General features: G+C 39.1%; 3 protein-coding genes across 4 annotated transcripts; 2 read left to right on the top strand and 1 right to left on the bottom strand.

The window, feature by feature from the left end:
- The first annotated feature begins 45 nt into the window (after nt 1–45).
- tomt (transmembrane O-methyltransferase) lies at nt 46–3,450 on the top strand. Its single transcript, XM_030067531.1, has 4 exons — nt 46–307; nt 1,074–1,270; nt 1,727–1,849; nt 3,253–3,450. The coding sequence occupies exons 1-4, from the start codon at nt 46–48 to the stop codon at nt 3,448–3,450; spliced, it is 780 nt and encodes a 259-aa protein (XP_029923391.1).
- Nucleotides 3,451–3,839: 389 nt separating this feature from the next.
- anapc15 (anaphase promoting complex subunit 15) lies at nt 3,840–10,793 on the bottom strand. The gene is made up of 5 exons (XM_030067941.1): nt 10,693–10,793; nt 9,863–9,992; nt 8,730–8,789; nt 7,542–7,682; nt 3,840–5,103 (listed from the first exon to the last, which is right to left on the bottom strand). The coding sequence occupies exons 2-5, from the start codon at nt 9,980–9,982 to the stop codon at nt 5,056–5,058; spliced, it is 369 nt and encodes a 122-aa protein (XP_029923801.1). The 5' UTR covers nt 9,983–9,992; nt 10,693–10,793; the 3' UTR covers nt 3,840–5,055.
- A 985-nt stretch (nt 10,794–11,778) lies between these two features.
- Nucleotides 11,779–18,754, top strand: folr (folate receptor). 2 transcript variants are annotated; one of them, XM_030067939.1, is made up of 5 exons: nt 11,779–11,956; nt 15,634–15,771; nt 16,122–16,310; nt 16,648–16,783; nt 18,218–18,753. In XM_030067939.1, exons 2-5 carry the CDS (start codon nt 15,643–15,645, stop codon nt 18,490–18,492), a joined length of 729 nt encoding a protein of 242 aa, XP_029923799.1. In that variant the 5' UTR covers nt 11,779–11,956; nt 15,634–15,642; the 3' UTR covers nt 18,493–18,753. The 2 variants fall into 2 exon arrangements, with proteins under 2 accessions (XP_029923799.1, XP_029923800.1); XM_030067940.1 differs by lacking the exon at nt 11,779–11,956 and adding an exon at nt 12,953–13,022 and having other exon boundaries at nt 18,218–18,754.
- Nucleotides 18,755–19,491: the final 737 nt, after the last annotated feature.

The following is a 19,491-nucleotide window of genomic DNA, read 5'->3' as shown; positions in this document are numbered from 1 at the left end:
TTAACCGGTGAATTTGGCTCTCTGTTTTTCTTTGCAATAACAAGAATGGTGTCTCCTGCCATCGCTCTGGCCTTCCTCCCTCTGGTGGTGACACTGATTATCCGGTACCGCTACTACTTTGTGTTGTTCTACCGGGCGTTTCTGGTCAGGGTATGGCAGGACTGCGCCACCGGCCTGAGCAGGGAAGAACGGGCCTTCCAGTATGTCCTGACCAACGCCACCCCTGGAGACCCAGACAGCATCCTGGAGGCCTTTGATCAGTGGTGCAGCAAGGTGGAGTTCATCAGTAATATTGGGCCTAAGAAAGGTGAACAGATCACTCATATTATACAGTCTTATGTAAGTTAATTTATCAGCAACATTGTCCATAAGAGAGGTGAATAAAACATAAAAGCAACAACACGTATGGCTTATGTGACATATATATGTACAAAGGCAATATGTCGGCTATGTAAAAAAACACAAAACACTTTTGATGTTAAACATTAGACAGTTTATCCTACAGGTTGCAGCATTTACAATACTTTTAATAGCAATGAGTTGACAAAGCAGCAAATCAGGGCAGAGCAGATAGTAAAGCAGATTGTGGTAAAATGTAAAGTTTATTGTTCCAGTAATTATAGCACATAATCTGCATTACAACTATCTGATAACCAAATTAGAGGAGTCCTTGCTGCAAATGTGGGTTTTTATTTATCTAAAAAATATCAATCAGGACATGTTTTTAATCCCAAATATGGATGTAAGCACCCAAAACCCAGCATCAGTTGGGGTCTAGTTATAAATACAAAAACACAGCAACATGATGACAAATACTTCTGGAAAAAAAAAAAAAAAATCAATTGTTAACATGAACAAAAAAAGCAACACAACAGCATCTGACCAAATTTAAGAAAATCCAATCCTCATCTGCCTTTTCATTAAAAACAGTGTCTATATTTTTGTCACTGGCGCTCACCTGGAGAATGAATAATTCAGGTTTAACTAAGTTCCCAACCAATGACCTGATTTGTTGGTGCCCTGGATAATGTGTGCGCCTATGTTTGTTTGTGCCTTTGCCCCTGTGTGTGAAGGGAAGATCCTGGACCGGCTGTTGATGGAGCAGAGCCCGATGACCGTGCTGGAGCTGGGTGCCCACTGTGGGTACAGCGCAGTGCGGATGGCCCGCTGCCTGCCTCTGGGTGCCAGGCTCTACAGCGTGGAGATGGACCAGAGGAATGCCACCATCGCCGAGAAGGTCATCCGCCTGGCAGGCTTCGACGACGACACGGTGAGAGGACCTGCACACACAAACACAGCTTTGCTCACACACATTCATAAATACCCACATTCGTATACGTCCACGTACAATATGCATGCACATAAGTTCAAATTCAGCACAGCACTATCACTGATGCTGAGGAGTACTGTGTGCTTTCAGGCCAGTCTTTAAAGATGCACTGTGTAAAACTGCATTTAGTCTGACAGATAGTTTTAATAACGGTCATCATCGGCCAGACTAACTCATAAGTGACAGGCTTGTTTGTTTGTTGTCAGTTGTTCAGTTTTTCATAGTGCATCTTAGAGAACAGCAACATTTTCCCCACATATTTGTCATTGTGGAAATCAGATTTTTTTCAATTCAAGTACTGAAACTGGATTATATTACACTCAACTATACTATACTACAACTACACTATATATATATTGCCCATGTTTTATGCTTATGGGTCAACGTGTCCTTCAGGTGGAGCTAATCGTGAGTCCGTCTGATGAGGTAATTCCTCGGCTGCGGTCTGACTACGGTCTGGAGACTGTGGACTTTGTCTTCATGGACCACTGGAAGAAGTGCTACCTCCCTGATCTGCAGGTGAGCATTAAGAAGAGTTAATGTGAGGACAGATTTATGACTACTTAAATGTGCTGTGCTGTATTTTATTTTCCTTGATGTCTCGCAGACAGATGACTAACAGGGCGATATCATCTGAGCCAGACAAAGTCGATTGTTGCACAGAGAAAATGTGCAGACTTGCAGATTTAGGTGAAGTTACTTTTTATTTGAACTACTTGCTTGGGGCATCAGGATTATATTCTATTTGATTTTTTACTTGTCTAAACTCATTTTGTTTCCTGCTGTTGATAAAATGTCACCCCTTGAAACAAAGGTTCAAGGGAATATAAATTTCCTGATATTATGCCATTTCTGCAGATGTGCAGCACCTCTGCATCTTTGTATTTCAGTGCCAGGACAAAGCTCACTGTGTGACACACTCCAAAGAAGCCAGCAAAGCCAAAAGTACATCTATTTTCACTCTGATTGTTTCACTTAAAGGATGGCTGGCCTGAATGAAAAACTGGCCTCAATTCCATGAACCAATCAAAATTCCTGTGGAAAATCTTTTTCTCCAATGTGGCCACAGTTGTATAACTGCACACTGTAGGAAAACAAATAGTGGCACACGATATTGACTTTGACGCTGGGCTTTTCAGCTTTGTATTAAAAAACTTATTCAATTTTTATATTACAGTTTCCCCAATAACACCTCAAACTGTATTTTAATACAGTCCATAAAGCACCATTGAGCAATGCCAGATGCATATTTTATTTATTGTTGTTATTATGATTATTATTAATGGTAGTAGTATTAGTTATTGTAAAATGACCCCTTGCAATGTGTGAGTCATCACTGTGGGTTCGGCTGTTGTTATTCACTGGTTTGTTCTTTCCAAATCTCTGCATCAGCCGGAGCTCTTCCTCTGCCCTCCTCTTCACACTCTTGTCTCAGCTTCATGTGAAGCGTCTCTGCAACTGCACCTTATCCAGATAAACATCTCTGTTGCTGCCATCAGCACTGCAGCAAAAGACAAAATTCATTCAAAGCAGCTCCCGTGCAGCTGAAAACCTGCAGCTTCAACACATTTTCAAATTGGAGGTCAGAGACAAAATAATCCAAGCAATCCAACAACTGCCTTGTGAGAGTGAAATATATCCCTCATTTACCCCCCCCCCCCCTCCCCCTCCCCTCCTCCCCACACACACACACACACACAAACTTCAGCTTTGCACAATCAGTCTACCATGACACTGGAAGCAGGAGTGACTTGAGTTCTCAGCAGCCTCTAGTGGTCAGAAATCACAAAGTGCAACTTTAAGTAAAAGTTAAGTAGACAGAGAACCTGTGTTCTATTTAATCATTAACTATAAAAACACAGACGAAAGGGTAGGTTACATTACTACCTCTGTGTGTGTGTCTGTGTGTGTGTGTGTTACAGTTGCTGGAGGGCTCTGGTCTGCTGGGTAAGGGATCTATGATCTTGGCTGACAACGTGCTTTTCCCCGGGGCTCCCAACTTCCTCAGATACGTCCGCAAGAGCGGCCTGTATGAGTGGAGGATCCATCAGGCCACGCTGGAGTACATCAGGGGCATCAGGGATGGGATGGCCGAGCTGGTTTACCAGGGAATAAAGTAGACCAAGCAGACTTACACAGAATCTGTTATGGAGATGGGTTTTTATGAGAATCCATGGCATAAAGAAAGGCATGTCTGATATTAGGTGACTAGCTTAGGTAAACTGTGAAGTTATATGCAAAGTACCTCCACCAGTCTCTTAAATTTCAGCTGATTATTCACCAGTAACTGGCTATCTCAGTATTTAACAGATGTAATTCAACTCTTTCAGAATTGCATCTTAAGCAGCCGCTGCTGTTCTCTCTAGTGAAGCCTTTTTCCTTTCATCTGTGGCTTTCCTCACTGCCTCCTTTTACTATGATCTCCAGCACCACCTGCTGGGTTAAAAATGAATAAATAAATTTTTTTTTTAACAGCAAACACATTAGCCCAATAAATTAGCCCAAGGCCACTGTCTATAAACAAGATGTTTATTTAAACAAAAATAATTAACCATTTACAAAATGATTGTGAACAACAAATTCACCTAAAGTTTTATGCAAAACACCATGGTTATATTTCATCTGAGTTCAGGATGCCTCTGTTTCTGTAGTTTACTACAGGTAAATGTTCAGCAGAGGAAGGATTTTCATGATTCATGAAAAGCAGATGTGGGTGAACTTATGGTTGACCTTGACTTGATTGTGAAATTATAGTTTGCTAACTATTAACCTTATCTCTGGGTGTTTGTCACGGGAACGCTGAGCACCATGCAAAAGCAACACTAAATGGGCACCGAGTTAGTTATGGACATAGCATCCAAAAATAAATTTTTTTTAAACTTGCTTTTAAACTTTAGCTTTGTATCTCTATTTAGTTGGCTCTGGACAGTGTTGGAATATACCAACTGTCAGGAGTTACAAACCATAATTAAAATGTATTTCAGAGAACTGATGTGTTGTCCTTACATAAATAATGCTCATTTACAAGACTATGAATTATTAAAACTATCACTTCAAGACAGTTTTGATAATTATAATTCTATGAAATCAGCACATCCAGAGGTGGACGAGCTGGCTGAGCTGCTGTTGTCACAAGTCGGTGGTGTGGAGACTCTGAGATGTGATACATGACTGAAGATACAGCCAAGTCAAAGTTCAAATCAGAGAGATGACTGAGGCCCTTAAAGGGCCATGTGCACTGTTGCCATGGTGTGTGCGTGTGTGTGTGTGTGGCTGCAGTTTCATAGGAGAGGACAAGAATGGCTTTGCGTTTGGGATTTTGTCGTGAGGGGTCTTTAACGGCTTTAAATAGTTCTTTTAAGTGTGTCAGACTCACACTTTGCTGCAAAAACAAAACAAAACAAATTCAAACACACAACTCAGGGTAATCTTATAAATGCACAAACACACATCAAGGACAGCATCTTGACACCGCGACCTCTGTATTTGTCTAACACTGTGAGTTTGTGCCAAGCAGAAACAATAATTAGTTCCCACTTGAATTTCGGGCAACTGGATTTACCTCATGTACCTCTTATACCTACAAGCATTGATTTTGATTATTTTACATATTTTCCAGTCAACACAAACATTAAAACAGATCTGCACCACAGACCTAACATACAGTAGTCTGGCTCTCAACAGACGGTGTAAACCTAGCGTCACACACAGAAAAGTCCGCTGGTTTAAATCATCCACTGGTCTTGGTCTTGGTCTGCTCCCTCCATGTCCACCTGCCAGACAGATGAAGCCAGAGAGAAAAAACACAAAGATGTTTCTGTTTAGGAAGCAACAACTAAACTTAAGAAGACACCAGCACACAAGTAAGAATCACTCAATTATAAGTTATTAAGTATGCACAGACAGATAGATAGATAGATAGATAGATAGATAGATAGATAGATAGATAGATAGATAGATAGATAGATAGATAGATAGATAGATAGATAGATAGATAGATAGATAGATAGATAGATAGATAGATAGATAGATAGATAGATAGATAGATAGATAGATAGATTTCAGACTTCAGAAAATGTATATCCAGGTTTTGCAGAGTAGTTGAGCTTCAAAATTAACCTCTTGCCTCAGTGCACAAGTATTTTAACACCCACCGTTTACAACTGCATTACACAACTTTAACAACCCTCTCGCATTACCATGCACTCTAGATGGCTTGATCATTAACTGTCAAGTCCTACAAGGTCAGAGAAATAAAGAGACTTTAATACCTACAGAGTTCGTCATATATGCGAGTCAATATCAATATAGGGTACCATTTGGTGTCCCGGGCAGAAATCACTCACTTTTCATGAAAAATTTGCAAAATAACAAAACTCTGAGGGTTTATTATAAATGGCCAAACATTTAAACACACATTGGTACAGAGATACATCTTTAAAAGGGTGTTTTTCATATTTAAAAAAAATGTTCTATGATTAGATGCATGTGATTTTGCCATGTCCCAAACTCCTCTCTACTAACTTCACTGAGTGAAATAAGTAGATAAATGATATACAATGTACAAACCTTCTACATGCTCTTGTTGCTCTCATCAAGTACTTGAATAAAATGAGTCAATTGGATCATTTATGGTCTAATTTCATAATAATAATAAACGTTTTGCATGTGTCCCTGGATTTGCTGTCCACCCCGTCATTAGGTGGTTACTGCCACTATAAGAAACCACCAGCTGTAATCAGTGACATCACTACCACTGCTTTGTCTTTTACAAATGGAGTGAAGAATAGCTCCTGCAGAGAGAGTACGTATCAACATTTATATTTTGACATTTTCATCATTTTATGATTGAACTTGAATGTGTTCAATCTTAATGTGTCCACCCTGTCATTGCAAAATATGAATCTATATAAATGCTTTTCAGAAATTCAAAATATGTTTGTTAAAGTATACACAGTCACCTTCCTAACTGATACATGTTGCTAGCTAATGGCCCACCATGTGCTCATTAAATGCAAACTTCAGCCAGAAACGTCCACCCCGTCATCAAGTCTATGACATGGGGGGCATTTTCCTGGCTTGGTTCTGGTCCAGTTTTATAGGTTTTTCAGTGTTCCAGAAGTCAAGTGGAAGACAAAACATATGCAGAGAAAGAAACCATTTGAAAGGATACCTATGTTTATACTTTTTGTGGTAGGCCTACATTTAGGGACCAACATGTTTTTGTTTTGTTTATATCAATCTTGTTTTTTCGTCTAGTTGGAGGTTTTATTTATTTATTTTTGCTGTTGTTGAGTGTCATTTCCAAATGTGCACAATTCAAAATACACTAGGTGAAAAAAGCCATGTTTTGACAAAAAAAATTTGTTGACAAAACCATAACATTGTTTCCTTTAAATATACATGAGGCACTTCACTATTGTCCACCCTGTCATGCCAAGGTCCACCCCGTCATATCATTGTCCACCCCATCATGTTCATGTTTTATGTGAATAAATAATTATTTTCACAAGTTATCAAAACCTTTTGTGTGATTTTGCTCTGAAGAGATTAGGGCCAAACAGTATTATTTCAAAGTTTGACCAGATACCTTTATTTATAGAGTTTATTCAGAAAAGAAAGTACAACTTTCACAGATTTTACATATACAAACATATTTTTCCATAATTTCTGTATTTTTGAGAGATGTTTTCCAGAAAATAAAATATATTCCTGAATGAGGGACCAAATACCTTTCTGAAAATGTACATTTTGTAATCAATATATGATTAGAACATATTTACTCTATTTAGAAACTGTCCCATGACAGGGTGGACACATTTTGCAATTCGCTTGTACTTTCTGTGCTTGCAGTCAATTTATAAAATGTGCAGGAGCTTGACCAACATGCATTTCTAACAGCTTAAGGTCTACTTTATACAATGGATATGGAGTTCAGTGGAAAATCTCATCTTTTTTTGTGTGACACTGGGAAGTCTCAATGGCACTCTATACTGATATTGACTCACGCCATAAAAACAAAAACTACTCGTGCCTGGAGACGTTGTAGAATGACGTTTTGCAATAATAACCCCTTTGAGCATAACGGGTTCTAGTAATTAAGATTTAGCAAAACCCTCCCACTACTTTACTAACTGCTCAACTGAGCAGCCACATAGCAGCTCAATCAGAGGGAAAACATTGTAATGACCGAGATCGGTGGGACTCTGACCTCGTTGATTTCACCATCATCAGGTGACTCGTTGTAGTCGTTCATCTCATCCATGTCCTGCATGTCCTCCTCATCCTCAGAGTCTTCCTCACTGTCCTCCTCATCTTCATCATCCTCCTCTTCCTCCTCATCAAATGTTTGCTACAAAGACACATTTTCATATAAAAGGCAAAAAATTTATGACAATAAATGGTGTTTGATGGTTTGAGGGGTATGAATTAGTTACTTTTTATATTTACATCTCTTCTGAAGTATTTACATCAGGGAAACACAAGCAGAGATATCTCTATGTTATTCCTATGCAGAGTGTTATTACAAGTTTTAGGCAGTTAGGGATGGGAAAAAATTGATTCAGTTAAAAATATTTTTATTTATTTATTTATTTATTTTTTAATTTTTATATTTCCCTGCTGATCCTGGATCAATTGATTAACTTTGTCCTTATTTTAAACATATTTTTATTTTATTCAAGGTGCAAAAATGGAACAGATGGGCCTATTCAAACAAACATTTACTTCTGGGTGGCTGGCGCAGATCCGTGGAAATCAATCATATCATCACAGGAATTAAAGGCTGAAATGGAAAACACAGTGCCTCGAAAACACAGTGCCAGCAGAAATTAATGCTGTACTTCCACACTGTAAAACCAAATTTGGAGGAACTTTGTAATAATTTAGAAGATAACGATGAGTTAGACATGAGCATCGCTGTATGCAAACTGTCACAGGAAAGTCAAGTAACACCACCAACATGCTAACCTATATTATTATAACTGCTCAAGAAAATACACCACACGGTTTTTGTTGTGCTGTTTGTTTCTATCTTTAGGTCTGCAGTAAATTGGACTGATGTGCTCATGATAATGGTCTTTGGAAGTATGATTCAGCTGTTTTCAACGCTGCAGGGTTTGAAAAAAGTGCTCCAGAATCAAACAATATAGTAAAATAAAATTACATTAATTACAGAAACGTACAATACATATCAAACCAGCACCTAAGTATTGTGAATCTTATTGTCTCAGAGGTTCCCTGTTGATTCCCATCCCTAAAGCCAGTTTACGAGTTTCTTACTGTGGCAGAGCAAAGGTCATAACAGCTGGTTACTTTCAATTTGCTTCTTAAAAATTGATCTGTTGAGATCGTTGCTGCAGAAATCCATACCATAATGTGTTAAAGGCCATGTAAATACCTCAAAGATGGGTTTCCCAATGGGCATCAGGCTGTTGTCCTTCTCAGCAATGCTCTGTAGCTGAGACAAAGAGGCAAAACACACCATACAGAGTCTCTCTCGACTTAGCTAATATTTTTTGTGCATATTAATTTTTGTGAATGTCGTGTGCATGGGCAAACATGTTAGTGATTGTGGATGGACACGTGCTATAGACAGGTGACAAATTAAACGAAAAAACAATATTAAATGTCTCAGTAAGGTGCTGGCTCCAGAACAGCTTCAGTGGTGGATTCTCCAAGTCTCTGAACTCAACTGGAGGGATGAAGCTCCATTCTTCCAAGATATATTCCCTCATTTGGTGTTTTGATGATGGTGGTGGGGAACTCTGTCAAACACACTGGTCTAAAATCTCCCATAGGTGTTTAAATGGGTTTAGATGTGGTGAGTGCAAAGGCCACAGTATGTGATTTAGATCATTTTCATCCTCATCAAACCATTCAGTGAGGCCTCGTGCCCTGTGGATGAGGAAGAGATCAGTCCCATCAGGAAAGAAATGTTTCATCACAGGATAAAGGTGATTACTCAGAATAACTTTGTATTGATTTGCAGTGAGCCTTCCCTCTAAGAGGAAGAGTGGACCAGAACCAAGCCAGGAAAATGCCCCCCATGTCATAACAGAGCCAGCAGAGCCCCTCACTGTCGGGGTCCAATATTCAGGCCTGTAGCTTTCTCTTGGTTAACACCACACATGCACTCAGCCACTAGTCCAGAATATGAAGAAGCATCTGACCAAATCACCTGTTCCACACCTCTGCAGATGTGGTCTGTGGTGTCAAATGTGCATTTCTCTTTGTAATGAGTGTTTTATGCACTACACCTCTTTCTATGTACAGTATCTTTTGGAAGAACCGAGCTCCATACCTCCAGTGGAGTTCAGAGACTTTCAGAGTCTAGGCCGAGGAGCACTGAAGCTGTCCTGGTGGCCTCGTCACACCTTACTAAGACACTTGATGTTGGTTTTTACTTTCATTTGTCACCCGCCTGTATACATTAAATGAATGTGTGAATTTGTGTGTGAGAGAAGCAGTGTTTGCAACAATTTGGGTGCAATGGTTGCACGTGTATTCTGCACTTTAGATACAGACACTCACCCAGGTCTGGTGCTGCTGCTCCTGCTGGTGCAGCTCGGTCTCGTCCACGCAGGGCCGGTCCAAGTTGAACCACAGAGACTCTGTTATCCGAGGAAACAGGGACGGAAACAGAGTGGACATCTCCGCCCGGCTGGCCAACACACAGGGACACAAAAAAACACTCAGCTATGAGCGAGATTCATGTAACATTAATGTTAACCACAGTTAAATACAAAAACATGACAATTCAAAGAGTTGGACGTATACAAAAACATTTATCAGTCCACCAAAGCACAAATTCATCTTTGGCTTCACTGATTGCTATTTTCCTAAGGAGGGCGACATCATTTTTTTTTTTCTTTTTTCATATTTTGAGTAGCCATTTTGGCTTACTGGTTATGTTTACGGTTAGATACAGGTTTGTTATGATTAGGATTAGGGAGAGGTTGTAGAGAATGAACTTAAGTCAACTGGGTCGTGCCTTCGCCATTCTAGGAAAAAAAGACACAGTAACAAAAGTCTTTTCTTAGTGTTGAACATGTGTATGAAGAGTTATGTGATGTGATGCCAGTTTTTATGTCTAAACGCGGGTCTTCACTCAAAACACACCACCTTCTTTCCTACATAATGCTTCCATGCTCTTCATCGAAGGAAAAGTATTATGTTCAATCGACAAAATTAAAAGTTAAGGCTAGCACTAGACTCGTGGAAATTTTCTTCCCAAGCTTTCCTTTGCGAGATGACGGCCGGGCACAAACAGTAACTTCACAGCCATGGCGGATTGCTGCAAAAAACAACAATAATAATAAAACAACATCAACAACAACATATAACTCGGGCGTTAATTTTACCTGCCAGTAGCTCGTCCCGGCTTTCAATAAATTCAAAACAATCCAGCCGGAAACTGCTAGTGTTCACCTATAAATGTTCCCCGAAATCCGTGGCCCCGTGCTTCACGTCACAAAGGTTCCGCTTTGCTTTTAACAAGGTGACACTGAGCAAATAAAAGGGAAAATCCAGTGATATATGAATGTAAATGAAATAAATAGTTAATAAAAATAATACACGTTCACGCAGGAGAGATAAAGATCTAATGGTGGCTCTTAGGGATTCAAAATTCCCATGTCCCTCCGCACCCATCAGCTTTTTTTTTTTTTTTTTTTTTTTTTTAACCCACAGCAGGACGCAGACTACTAAAACAATTTTTGATGTAATGAGACCAGAAGAGCTGTTTTTTTCCCCTCTGAAGAAAGGAGCAATAAATACCATTTATTTGAAGCATTTAAGTTAGCCTCTGGCCTGCACTGTTTGACTCTGTAATGGAAACCAGGATTGCATGAATATACCATAAGGCCTATGTCTTCTGAGTCAGCAATAACAAAACTTCTGAGAGGTTGCACGCAAAAAAAAAAAAAAAAAAAAAAAAAAATCATCACCCAAATGAAGGTGCATTTCAACAAATGACCCTTCCAAATCTATAAACAGAGATACAGGGAGCCTATTGCCTGTTTCTTCTTCCTGTTGCAAGGTCATGTGATTATTAATGATGACTTCTTTTTTTTTTTTTTTTTTTTATCAATAACAACACTTCACACTAGGTCATGTTGCCATTTCAATGGCCACCATAAACTACTATGAGCTAGTGTGTGTGTGTGTGTGTGTGTGTGTGTGTGTGTGTGTGTGTGTGTGTGTGTGTGAGAGAGAGAGAGAGAGAGAGAGAGAGAGAGGTGTGTGGGAAGTCCTTGAGATAAGGCTCAACTTTTATGATAGTAAAACATGTGAACCACCTCTCTCTCTCTCTCTCTCTCACACACACACACACACACACACACACACACACACACACACACACACACACACACACATACCATTCAGAGAGACTTTGGTCTTTAGAAACATATTAATTGATGATTCTGCAGTTATTCACATTTCACCCACTTTAGGGCATATTTATTTTCAATGAAACTCGTCTCACAAGCACACAGACAAACGCACAGAGTTTTGTTTTTGTTTTTTTTTAATTGTTTAGACTTCAGAAGTGTGTCAGAGGAGGCAGAGGGCTGCAGTCTCTTTGGATCATCACTTCACGAAGGACTCATCCAGAGATCGTAGAGGGTAAGATGATTCCTCCCGTAGTTGTTTGTAGATCTCCTCTTCTTCTGCTCTGTGAATCAGTTTTTATTTTTCTTTACCTATAAAAAAATGCTACATCACCCAGGTTTTTGTTCTGTGGTGTTAGTTTCCAGTCTCTGCTGAGTGAAGAAGATGGACGAGTGATTACTTCTTAAGGAAATATTCACTTATGGATATGTTTCCAATATCAAAACAGTTTAGTAACATATATTGTTGGCTTTAATGACTATTGATCATTGAAAATTGTATACCATCTGAGTTTTTTTTTCCTCTTGAAATGTATATATATAATTTGATTCCTCACAGTGGGACAACTTTCAACTGTTTTACTGTTTGTTACACTCATGGAGTTTATTGTGTGTAGTTTATATGTATTAATGTCTTCTTTGCGGACTTTCATACAAAGTCAGTATTATCATTCTACATGAGATAGAGAAAGACATGCATTTATTCTGAGGGGTTAACCCACCAACATAAGCTGATTTAGTTGTTTATTTATTTATTTATTACCATTCTGATATAGTTATTATATTATTTAATGATTCATAGATGGCTCACTCTATAATTAGGGGTACAACCAAGTCCATGGGCTGTATTTATCAATTTTACTAAATATTCACCTCAAGCAATGATCAATTTTATATTAGGGCAAAATTCTCTTTAATTTAATACATAAAGTCAACAGGTCCCATTATTTATTTTGCAGAAAACTCATATTTTATATTTGAATTTGCTGTTTTTGTGCTGTCCAATTTGCTAAATGTCAGGTTTTGCTCTTCCGAATAACACTAAAATACATGTTTTTGTATGTAATTTTCTGAATTATTGGTCTAAAATAATTATTAAAACATGAGGAAGGTGTTTTTAAAACTATTTGGTCCATTTATGTATATTAAATTATACATTTTGTGTGTGTGCAAGAAATCTCTGTCAACTGTGTTACCCATTGAAAAAGCCCCTATAAATCAGCAATGGTTTGCTCCAAAGTCACGTGCCCATCATCACATGGTGGCACTTCCTTCAGGGAGGGAAATCTAAAGACAGTGTGGTAAGTTTCCCTTCCTCTTCAGTATTTATTATTCAGTATTACTGTGTGCACATAGAGCGAGCTAATTGATCATCAGCTGTGTTATCCACATGTTCCCGTGAACTCGCTTTAAATGTTGTATTTACAAAAATGTAGAGAAAGTGTAGGAAAATATGAGTTGATCAAGGCCATGTGGTGACAGGCCCAAAGTCTGCAGTCAGCATGAGGTCTTAAAATGGCTGAAATGTCAACTGAGTTACCTGTCAACTGTATCTTCACTCACCTGTAGCACACCTGAAGGGGATTAACACGGTTGTCAGTGTTGGTAGTTTATTATCATAGTTTATGCTTATATTTCACAATGATTTCATGGAGTATGAATGATTTTGATATGATTCAGTGGTTTGAAATGATCCTTACATAATATTAAAGATAATATTATACAGAGTGGGGCATACAGGTGGCTCACCGGTAAAGAGCGCGCACCTCATCCCCGGGGTTCGAATCCGACCTCAAGTCCTTTGCTTCATGTCATCCCCTCTCTCCCCTGCCCTTCCTGTCTATCTCCACTGTGACAGTACAGGGCTCAGCGAAATGCTGATCCTGTGAGAAGGGCTGTATATTTAAAGAAACACAGAGAGAAGTGGCATGAGAACAAAAAACAAGGGAAGGTGAAGACAGTGAAAGATTTAAGTGAGAGGGAGAAGAGAAGGAAACAAGCTTATTGGAGAAGAGCCCATCGCCAGAGCAGAGAGAGAAAGAGAGTGACAGAGAACCAGATTACTCCACCCCAGAGTCCTGAAGTTAATCTACAACCTCAGATGTCAAGGTAGAGATTTATTGACATATTGATAAGGTAGACATTTATTGAAATGTTTAACAATAGATTTAATTATGAAATAATAATGGAAAGACAAGTGTAACAGCTTTTTCTGTTCAGTAAGCATAGAACACATAATTAATTAAGAAATTATCTGTGTATCACTTCAGACAGAGGAGTGCTGGAAGGAAGAAAATAAAGAGAAGGGAGTCCATGTTATTCAGGGAGATTAAGGCTCTGAAAGAATCACTCAAAAAACAGAAAAGAAAAAACAACAAATACAGAAAAAGATGTGCAAGACCACAGCAAGCTTCAGAAACACCCAGATCAAAAACCCAATGCCTGTTAGGAAGGATTCCTGTGTCTAGAGAAGTGCAGAAAACTTTAATTTTCCATCATGCCCTAGTGGACAGCATCAGCAAAAAGTACCAATACATTAAACACAAAAAACTAGCCACATGATCGCAGGTTTGGTGTCAGGAAGTATCCTGAAAAAACAAGAAGTTCAAAAAAAGAATTCAGGAGACCCTTGCAATTTCAAGAAACCAACAGAGCCACAGTGGGATATCACTTGCCAAGTTGACATATAGATCCCTATGATATAAACTACGCAACAAAGTTCAATAGCAAGTATAATAACAAGAAGGAAGATAAAGAAACAGAAAAGGTTCTTAAATGACACCATAAGAAACCTGCACAGGAGAGTCCTCCTTGAGAGACCTGACTGCACTATCTCATCATCTTTGTTCTGCTGTGTGCAGCCCCTCTGGGTGGTCCAACCATCCACTGCAGACAGAGAGACTTTACTGTTTACTGTTGTAATGTCTTTTAATCGATTCCATTGAAATTGAACTCATCAGCTTAACTGCATATGACACTTAAATTTGTGGAATCAAAAGGTTTCATTTTAAACATAGGTTTCCCTTGTTCTACTAATGCGTCCTGTCAACTGTGTTAATCCTGTCAACTGTGTTACTTTGTCTGTCAACTGTGTTACGTGAGGTTTTTGTGTCATAAATCTTTTAAATGTTGGGTAAACTGTAAAACAGAAAAAGATGGGGAATATCCCCAGAAAAGGAAGTCTTACATAAGGATGGTGAATAACTCCAAATTCAGTGTAATTTGGATTTACGTTGAAAAAAATATTAATCCTTCCTGAAAGGGGCCCACAAAACATCTATTATGAAGCTCAAAATTCATATTTTCAAATCAGTTACACAGACAACTTCAAAACCCCTAGTAAAGAAATACGAAATGTGGAGTACGTCATTCATGTTTTATATGACACAGCATTTGTCCGTAACACAGTTGACAAAGTAATGAATCAAATGTATATTTACATTATAAAATATTTTTTAAAAATCATTAGAGCTTAAGCTTGGCAATTTAGTAATTTAGTGCATTTAGAGGGTATATTATGGAAATAACTAGATTATTTATCAAAATAGAAAACTGATTTCTTCACTTTTTGGTTGACATGAAATGTACCCCTAATTATAGAATGACTCAGATGTTATTCTCTCCTTATCTGACTCCTCAACACATCATTGTTCTTTCCATAGTAGCTGAAAAAAATTGTGAGTTAGCTGCCATGATGTAAAAATATAATAACACATGTGTCAGTGAATTAGTCGGGTGATTCCCGCACCATACACTTGTAATTTCATGATTGTGAGTCAGGCTGTTTCATGCCACCCCCTCATGTTTCCAGGCACCACTGTTTTCTGTCAAATAATCCTTGGAGGCAACTGAGAATCATTTCTGAAATATTAAAAGAACAGTTTTTCATATGTCACTGCCTCCCTGTTGCAGAGCTACAGTATGTTGGGTGTCGTGGCCTTGCTGCTGCTCCTGTCCAGCGGTGCTCTGTCTCTGGACAAACTCAACATGTGTATGGATGCCAAACACCATAAAGAAGAGCCTGGCCCCGAGGGACAACTTTTCAGCCAGGTAATGACCGAGAACGTCCTTGGAGATTATGCTATCAAAAACTGTTGGGACTCACTGGTGTTGTGCTGGGAGATTAAAACGTTCCCACACAACAGTCTAAAGAACTTGCTCTAAAGATGCTGATCATGTTCCCGCTGCCCACCCTCACACTAGACATGTTAGGATAAGTTGCATAAAAGACTTTTTCTATTATTAGCCAGCCTCAGCAATGACTTTTGGTGTCCCAGTTGGAAACAGAGCACGTGACTTCCCCACCTGAGCAGTATGTTTAAAACTGTGTCCTTGGAACTCCATGTACCCACAGCAATACTGTAGTAATACACTCACTTCCCTCTTTCTCTTACTGTCAGTGCTCCCCGTGGCGTGACAATGCATGCTGCACAGGTAACACCACTGAGACAGCCCATCTGGAGAGCTCCTACCTGTACAACTTTACCTGGAACCACTGTGGCATCATGAGCCCCGGGTGCTTGAAACATTTCATCCAGGACACGTGCTTCTATGAGTGCTCACCGCATTTGGGCCCCTGGATACAGGAAGTGTGTATTGTGCATGTTCATTCTCTCCATCTCCATGAGTGTGTGCATTTGCATCGCTAGACAGCCATGGAAAACAGACACACCTTATCAGAGTAACTTAATATGTTGCTATAAAGAATATTCTTGTTGTGCTGTTGTGGTTTTCAATAATAAATTGTCACAGACTAATTACTTTTTATAAATGTAGACTCGCTAATATGCTCCATTTCATTTTTGAAGACCCTTTGTAAGTCATCTAATTGAACAATCCATCACTGCTGCCAGACTAAGGAGTTTAATTCCAACAAACATCAATGCTCAGTATATTTTATTATAAACTACTCTATTCTGTGTGTAGGTGGACCAGAGCTGGCGAAAAGAGCGCATCTTGAATGTGCCTCTGTGTATGGAGGACTGCCACAGCTGGTGGGAGGACTGCAAGAATGACTTCACCTGCAAGAACAACTGGCACTATGGATGGGATTGGAGCACAGGTGAGCAAAAGACCCTGGGACTTTCAAACAAACTTTGTGGGTGAAATCCAGTTCAACTTGATGACTCTGTCAAGTGCAGAAAGGGACAACTTCCTCATAAAGGTGGCACATAACTGTGCATTGTGAGGTACCGTATGATTCAAAAGAGTGACATTTGTGCCCTCAGGAGCTGCTACCTGCACTTTTTTCCATAACCTATATCACTGAAGGACACAAGGCTAATGTGTATTTGTAAACCTTGTTGCTGGTTGACAAGTTTTTCATGCATCTAAATCAAATTCCTTCAACACACAATTGAGGAATATAACATTGGTTCTGATTCTCAGGTCCTCAAGTAGAAGTTTTGTTATTTGGGTATATTCTATGTACCTAGAATAACAAGTACTGGTTTAAAAATTTGCTAAAGCAAAAGTACAAAGTAGCTTATTTAAAATGTACTCAGACTTAAAGTATACTGAGTTACTTTTTGCCCAACTGGCAGGCGAGGCCTCAGGATGTGTCTGTTTGTCCATCCGTCTGTTCAACACTTTGCTGCAAGGCAACATATCTTGAAAACTACACAGCAGATTCCCATGAAATAAAGTGAGCACATTCATGCTCACTCAAGAGTTGCAGAGGAGGAACCTTCTTAATTTTGATGACCTTATGACCTTTCTTCTAGAGCCACCCTCAGGCCAAAATGTCAACTTAGCACACAAGATATTACAAATGTATGTTTTTTTATTAGTGTATTGCCATGATATTTGGTGAGATAAATAACCGAATAAGTAAAAATAAGTCATCTAATGAATAAATTCTACCCAAAGGAAGCTTCCTCTTGACTGTGGTGACGCCATGACCTTTCCTCCAGCGCCACCCTCAGGCCAAAATGAGAAATTTGATATCTCACAATCTATTGGGAAGATTGCTTTGAAATTTAGCGAGCATATTCATGCTCCCCTGGGGACAAACCCTCTCAGTTTTGATGACCTTATGACCTGTCTTCTACCGCATAAATGTCAGATGAGATATCACTATACATGAAATATCACTAAATCTAATCAGTCGATTGCTTGGATATTTGGTTAGTGTGTTCATACTCCTTTGGAAGGAAGATTACTTGTGATTTTGATGACCCCATTAACTTTCCTCTAGCGCCATCCTAAGTCCAAAATGTCTAATTTGATATCTCACAATCTGCTTTCTTTAATTAATTGAAAAATGGAAATAAAACCACAAAATAAAGAGCAATTAAAACTTGGAAATTAAGTGAGGTTACATTGTTCAAGTCTCTGCTGCTCATGGAGGGAACAAAAAAAAAGTGTACTGTGTAATGGATGTGATATAGACTGTTGCTAAGGATTGAAATGGAGTGTGTCTGCCTGTCTTTCTGACTGAGTGAGTGTCTGTCTGACTGGATCCCCCTCTCACTCTGTCTTTCTGTCTCCCTCTCAGGGCATAACAGATGCCCTAAAGGCAGCAGGTGCAGGAAATGGACCGAAGTTTACCCCACACCCAAGTCCATGTGTGAAGAGATCTGGTCCAACTCCTTCCAGTATACCACCCTGTCCAAAAGCTCAGGCCGCTGCATGCAGATGTGGTTCACTGGAGAAAACCCCAACAAGAAGGTGGCTCAGTACTACCTTAACAGCGCTCGGCAGCAACAAAGCTCTGCTTTGACAACGCTGCTCCTCCTGGCTGCCACATCCTTCTCTGTAATCGCGTACTGATTAAAACAATCACTGCCAAAGACAGCTGTGACTGTGTTGTGTCTCTGTTCACGTCTGCCATGTTGTGATAATTTGACATTTCTGTATCTGAGTATCCTGATGATATGATAACCACCATGGTAAAGACACTCTGTCTGTCTATGTGGTTTCAAGTTCATAAGTCTTATCAGAGTAGCACTATCAATCTAGGAACACTGGTCACATCAAAGTGCCATATACATGTCATAAACTGATTTAAAGTCAGCCTTCCTCAGACACTTCTTCTGACTTGCAGGCCCAGTTTGGATAATTGGTGAAAATATTATCAAACATCTCAGTCTGGGTTTGTCGGAAAAAGAGTATTTTGCCCAAATTGTTGGAATATTCCTTTAAGATCCAATATAAAGAGCAAATTCCCTGCCATGACTAGATGAAAACTCTCAGGCCACCAAGAGACAACATGGAAAAGTCAGTATTAAACTGCATTTGTCACACATTATTATGAAGGACTTTATATCAGTTGTTAATGATTCCTCTTTGCACTGAATTGAAGGGTCCTCGGCCAAGTGTGAAGGCTGTTTGATATTCTTTATCATAAAAGTAAAGAAAATAAATCTCCAAATGAATTTGACATTGAGTTTTCTGTCACTGGATCATTCTGCTGTGATTTTCATGAAGGCATTAAGTCCTGCACCCATCCAAACTAAATTTCGCAAAGAGATTTTCCAAGGTCCATTAGAGCATTTTGTCTGTAATAATAAGAACATGCAGAATTTCTTTGTCTCCAGATGTCTAAAAACCACTATCCATCAGGGCTCATCTTTTCATCTCTGTATCTGAGTGAGAACAAACAGCTGTAAAAACATGCCATTTCCAGAAAGCTTCATAAATATAGGATTTGATTTCTAAATCTGTGGAAAACTGATAATATTTCTGATGAATGGAACCTTTTTTCCTCAACTGACCCCGGGGGCTGGGTAGTTTATCTGTCTTCATACTTGTTTAGCTCCACCTCTCTGT

The sequence above is a fragment of the Myripristis murdjan genome, chromosome 13 (genome assembly GCF_902150065.1).
Source record: "Myripristis murdjan chromosome 13, fMyrMur1.1, whole genome shotgun sequence".
In the NCBI taxonomy this organism is placed as follows: Eukaryota; Metazoa; Chordata; class Actinopteri; order Holocentriformes; family Holocentridae; genus Myripristis; species Myripristis murdjan.
Note: the sequence above shows the minus strand (reverse complement) of the source record. Positions and strands in the feature narration are given on the sequence as shown.

Coding starts and splice junctions, on each gene's coding strand:
- tomt (XM_030067531.1), top strand. CDS start 46: ATGGTGTCTCCTGCCATCGCTCTGGCCTTCCTCCCTCTGGTGGTGACA. Junction 308..1,073: donor TAATATTGGGCCTAAGAAAG/GTGAACAGATCA, acceptor CTGTGTGTGAAG/GGAAGATCCTGGACCGGCTG. Junction 1,271..1,726: donor CAGGCTTCGACGACGACACG/GTGAGAGGACCT, acceptor CGTGTCCTTCAG/GTGGAGCTAATCGTGAGTCC.
- anapc15 (XM_030067941.1), bottom strand. CDS start 9,982: ATGTCCACTCTGTTTCCGTCCCTGTTTCCTCGGATAACAGAGTCTCTG. Junction 8,790..9,862: donor AGCAGCAGCACCAGACCTGG/GTGAGTGTCTGT, acceptor TCTTTGTCTCAG/CTACAGAGCATTGCTGAGAA. Junction 5,104..7,541: donor ATGATGGTGAAATCAACGAG/GTCAGAGTCCCA, acceptor TCTGTCTGGCAG/GTGGACATGGAGGGAGCAGA.
- folr (XM_030067940.1), top strand. CDS start 15,643: ATGTTGGGTGTCGTGGCCTTGCTGCTGCTCCTGTCCAGCGGTGCTCTG. Junction 15,772..16,121: donor AGGGACAACTTTTCAGCCAG/GTAATGACCGAG, acceptor TCTTACTGTCAG/TGCTCCCCGTGGCGTGACAA. Junction 16,311..16,647: donor TGGGCCCCTGGATACAGGAA/GTGTGTATTGTG, acceptor TTCTGTGTGTAG/GTGGACCAGAGCTGGCGAAA.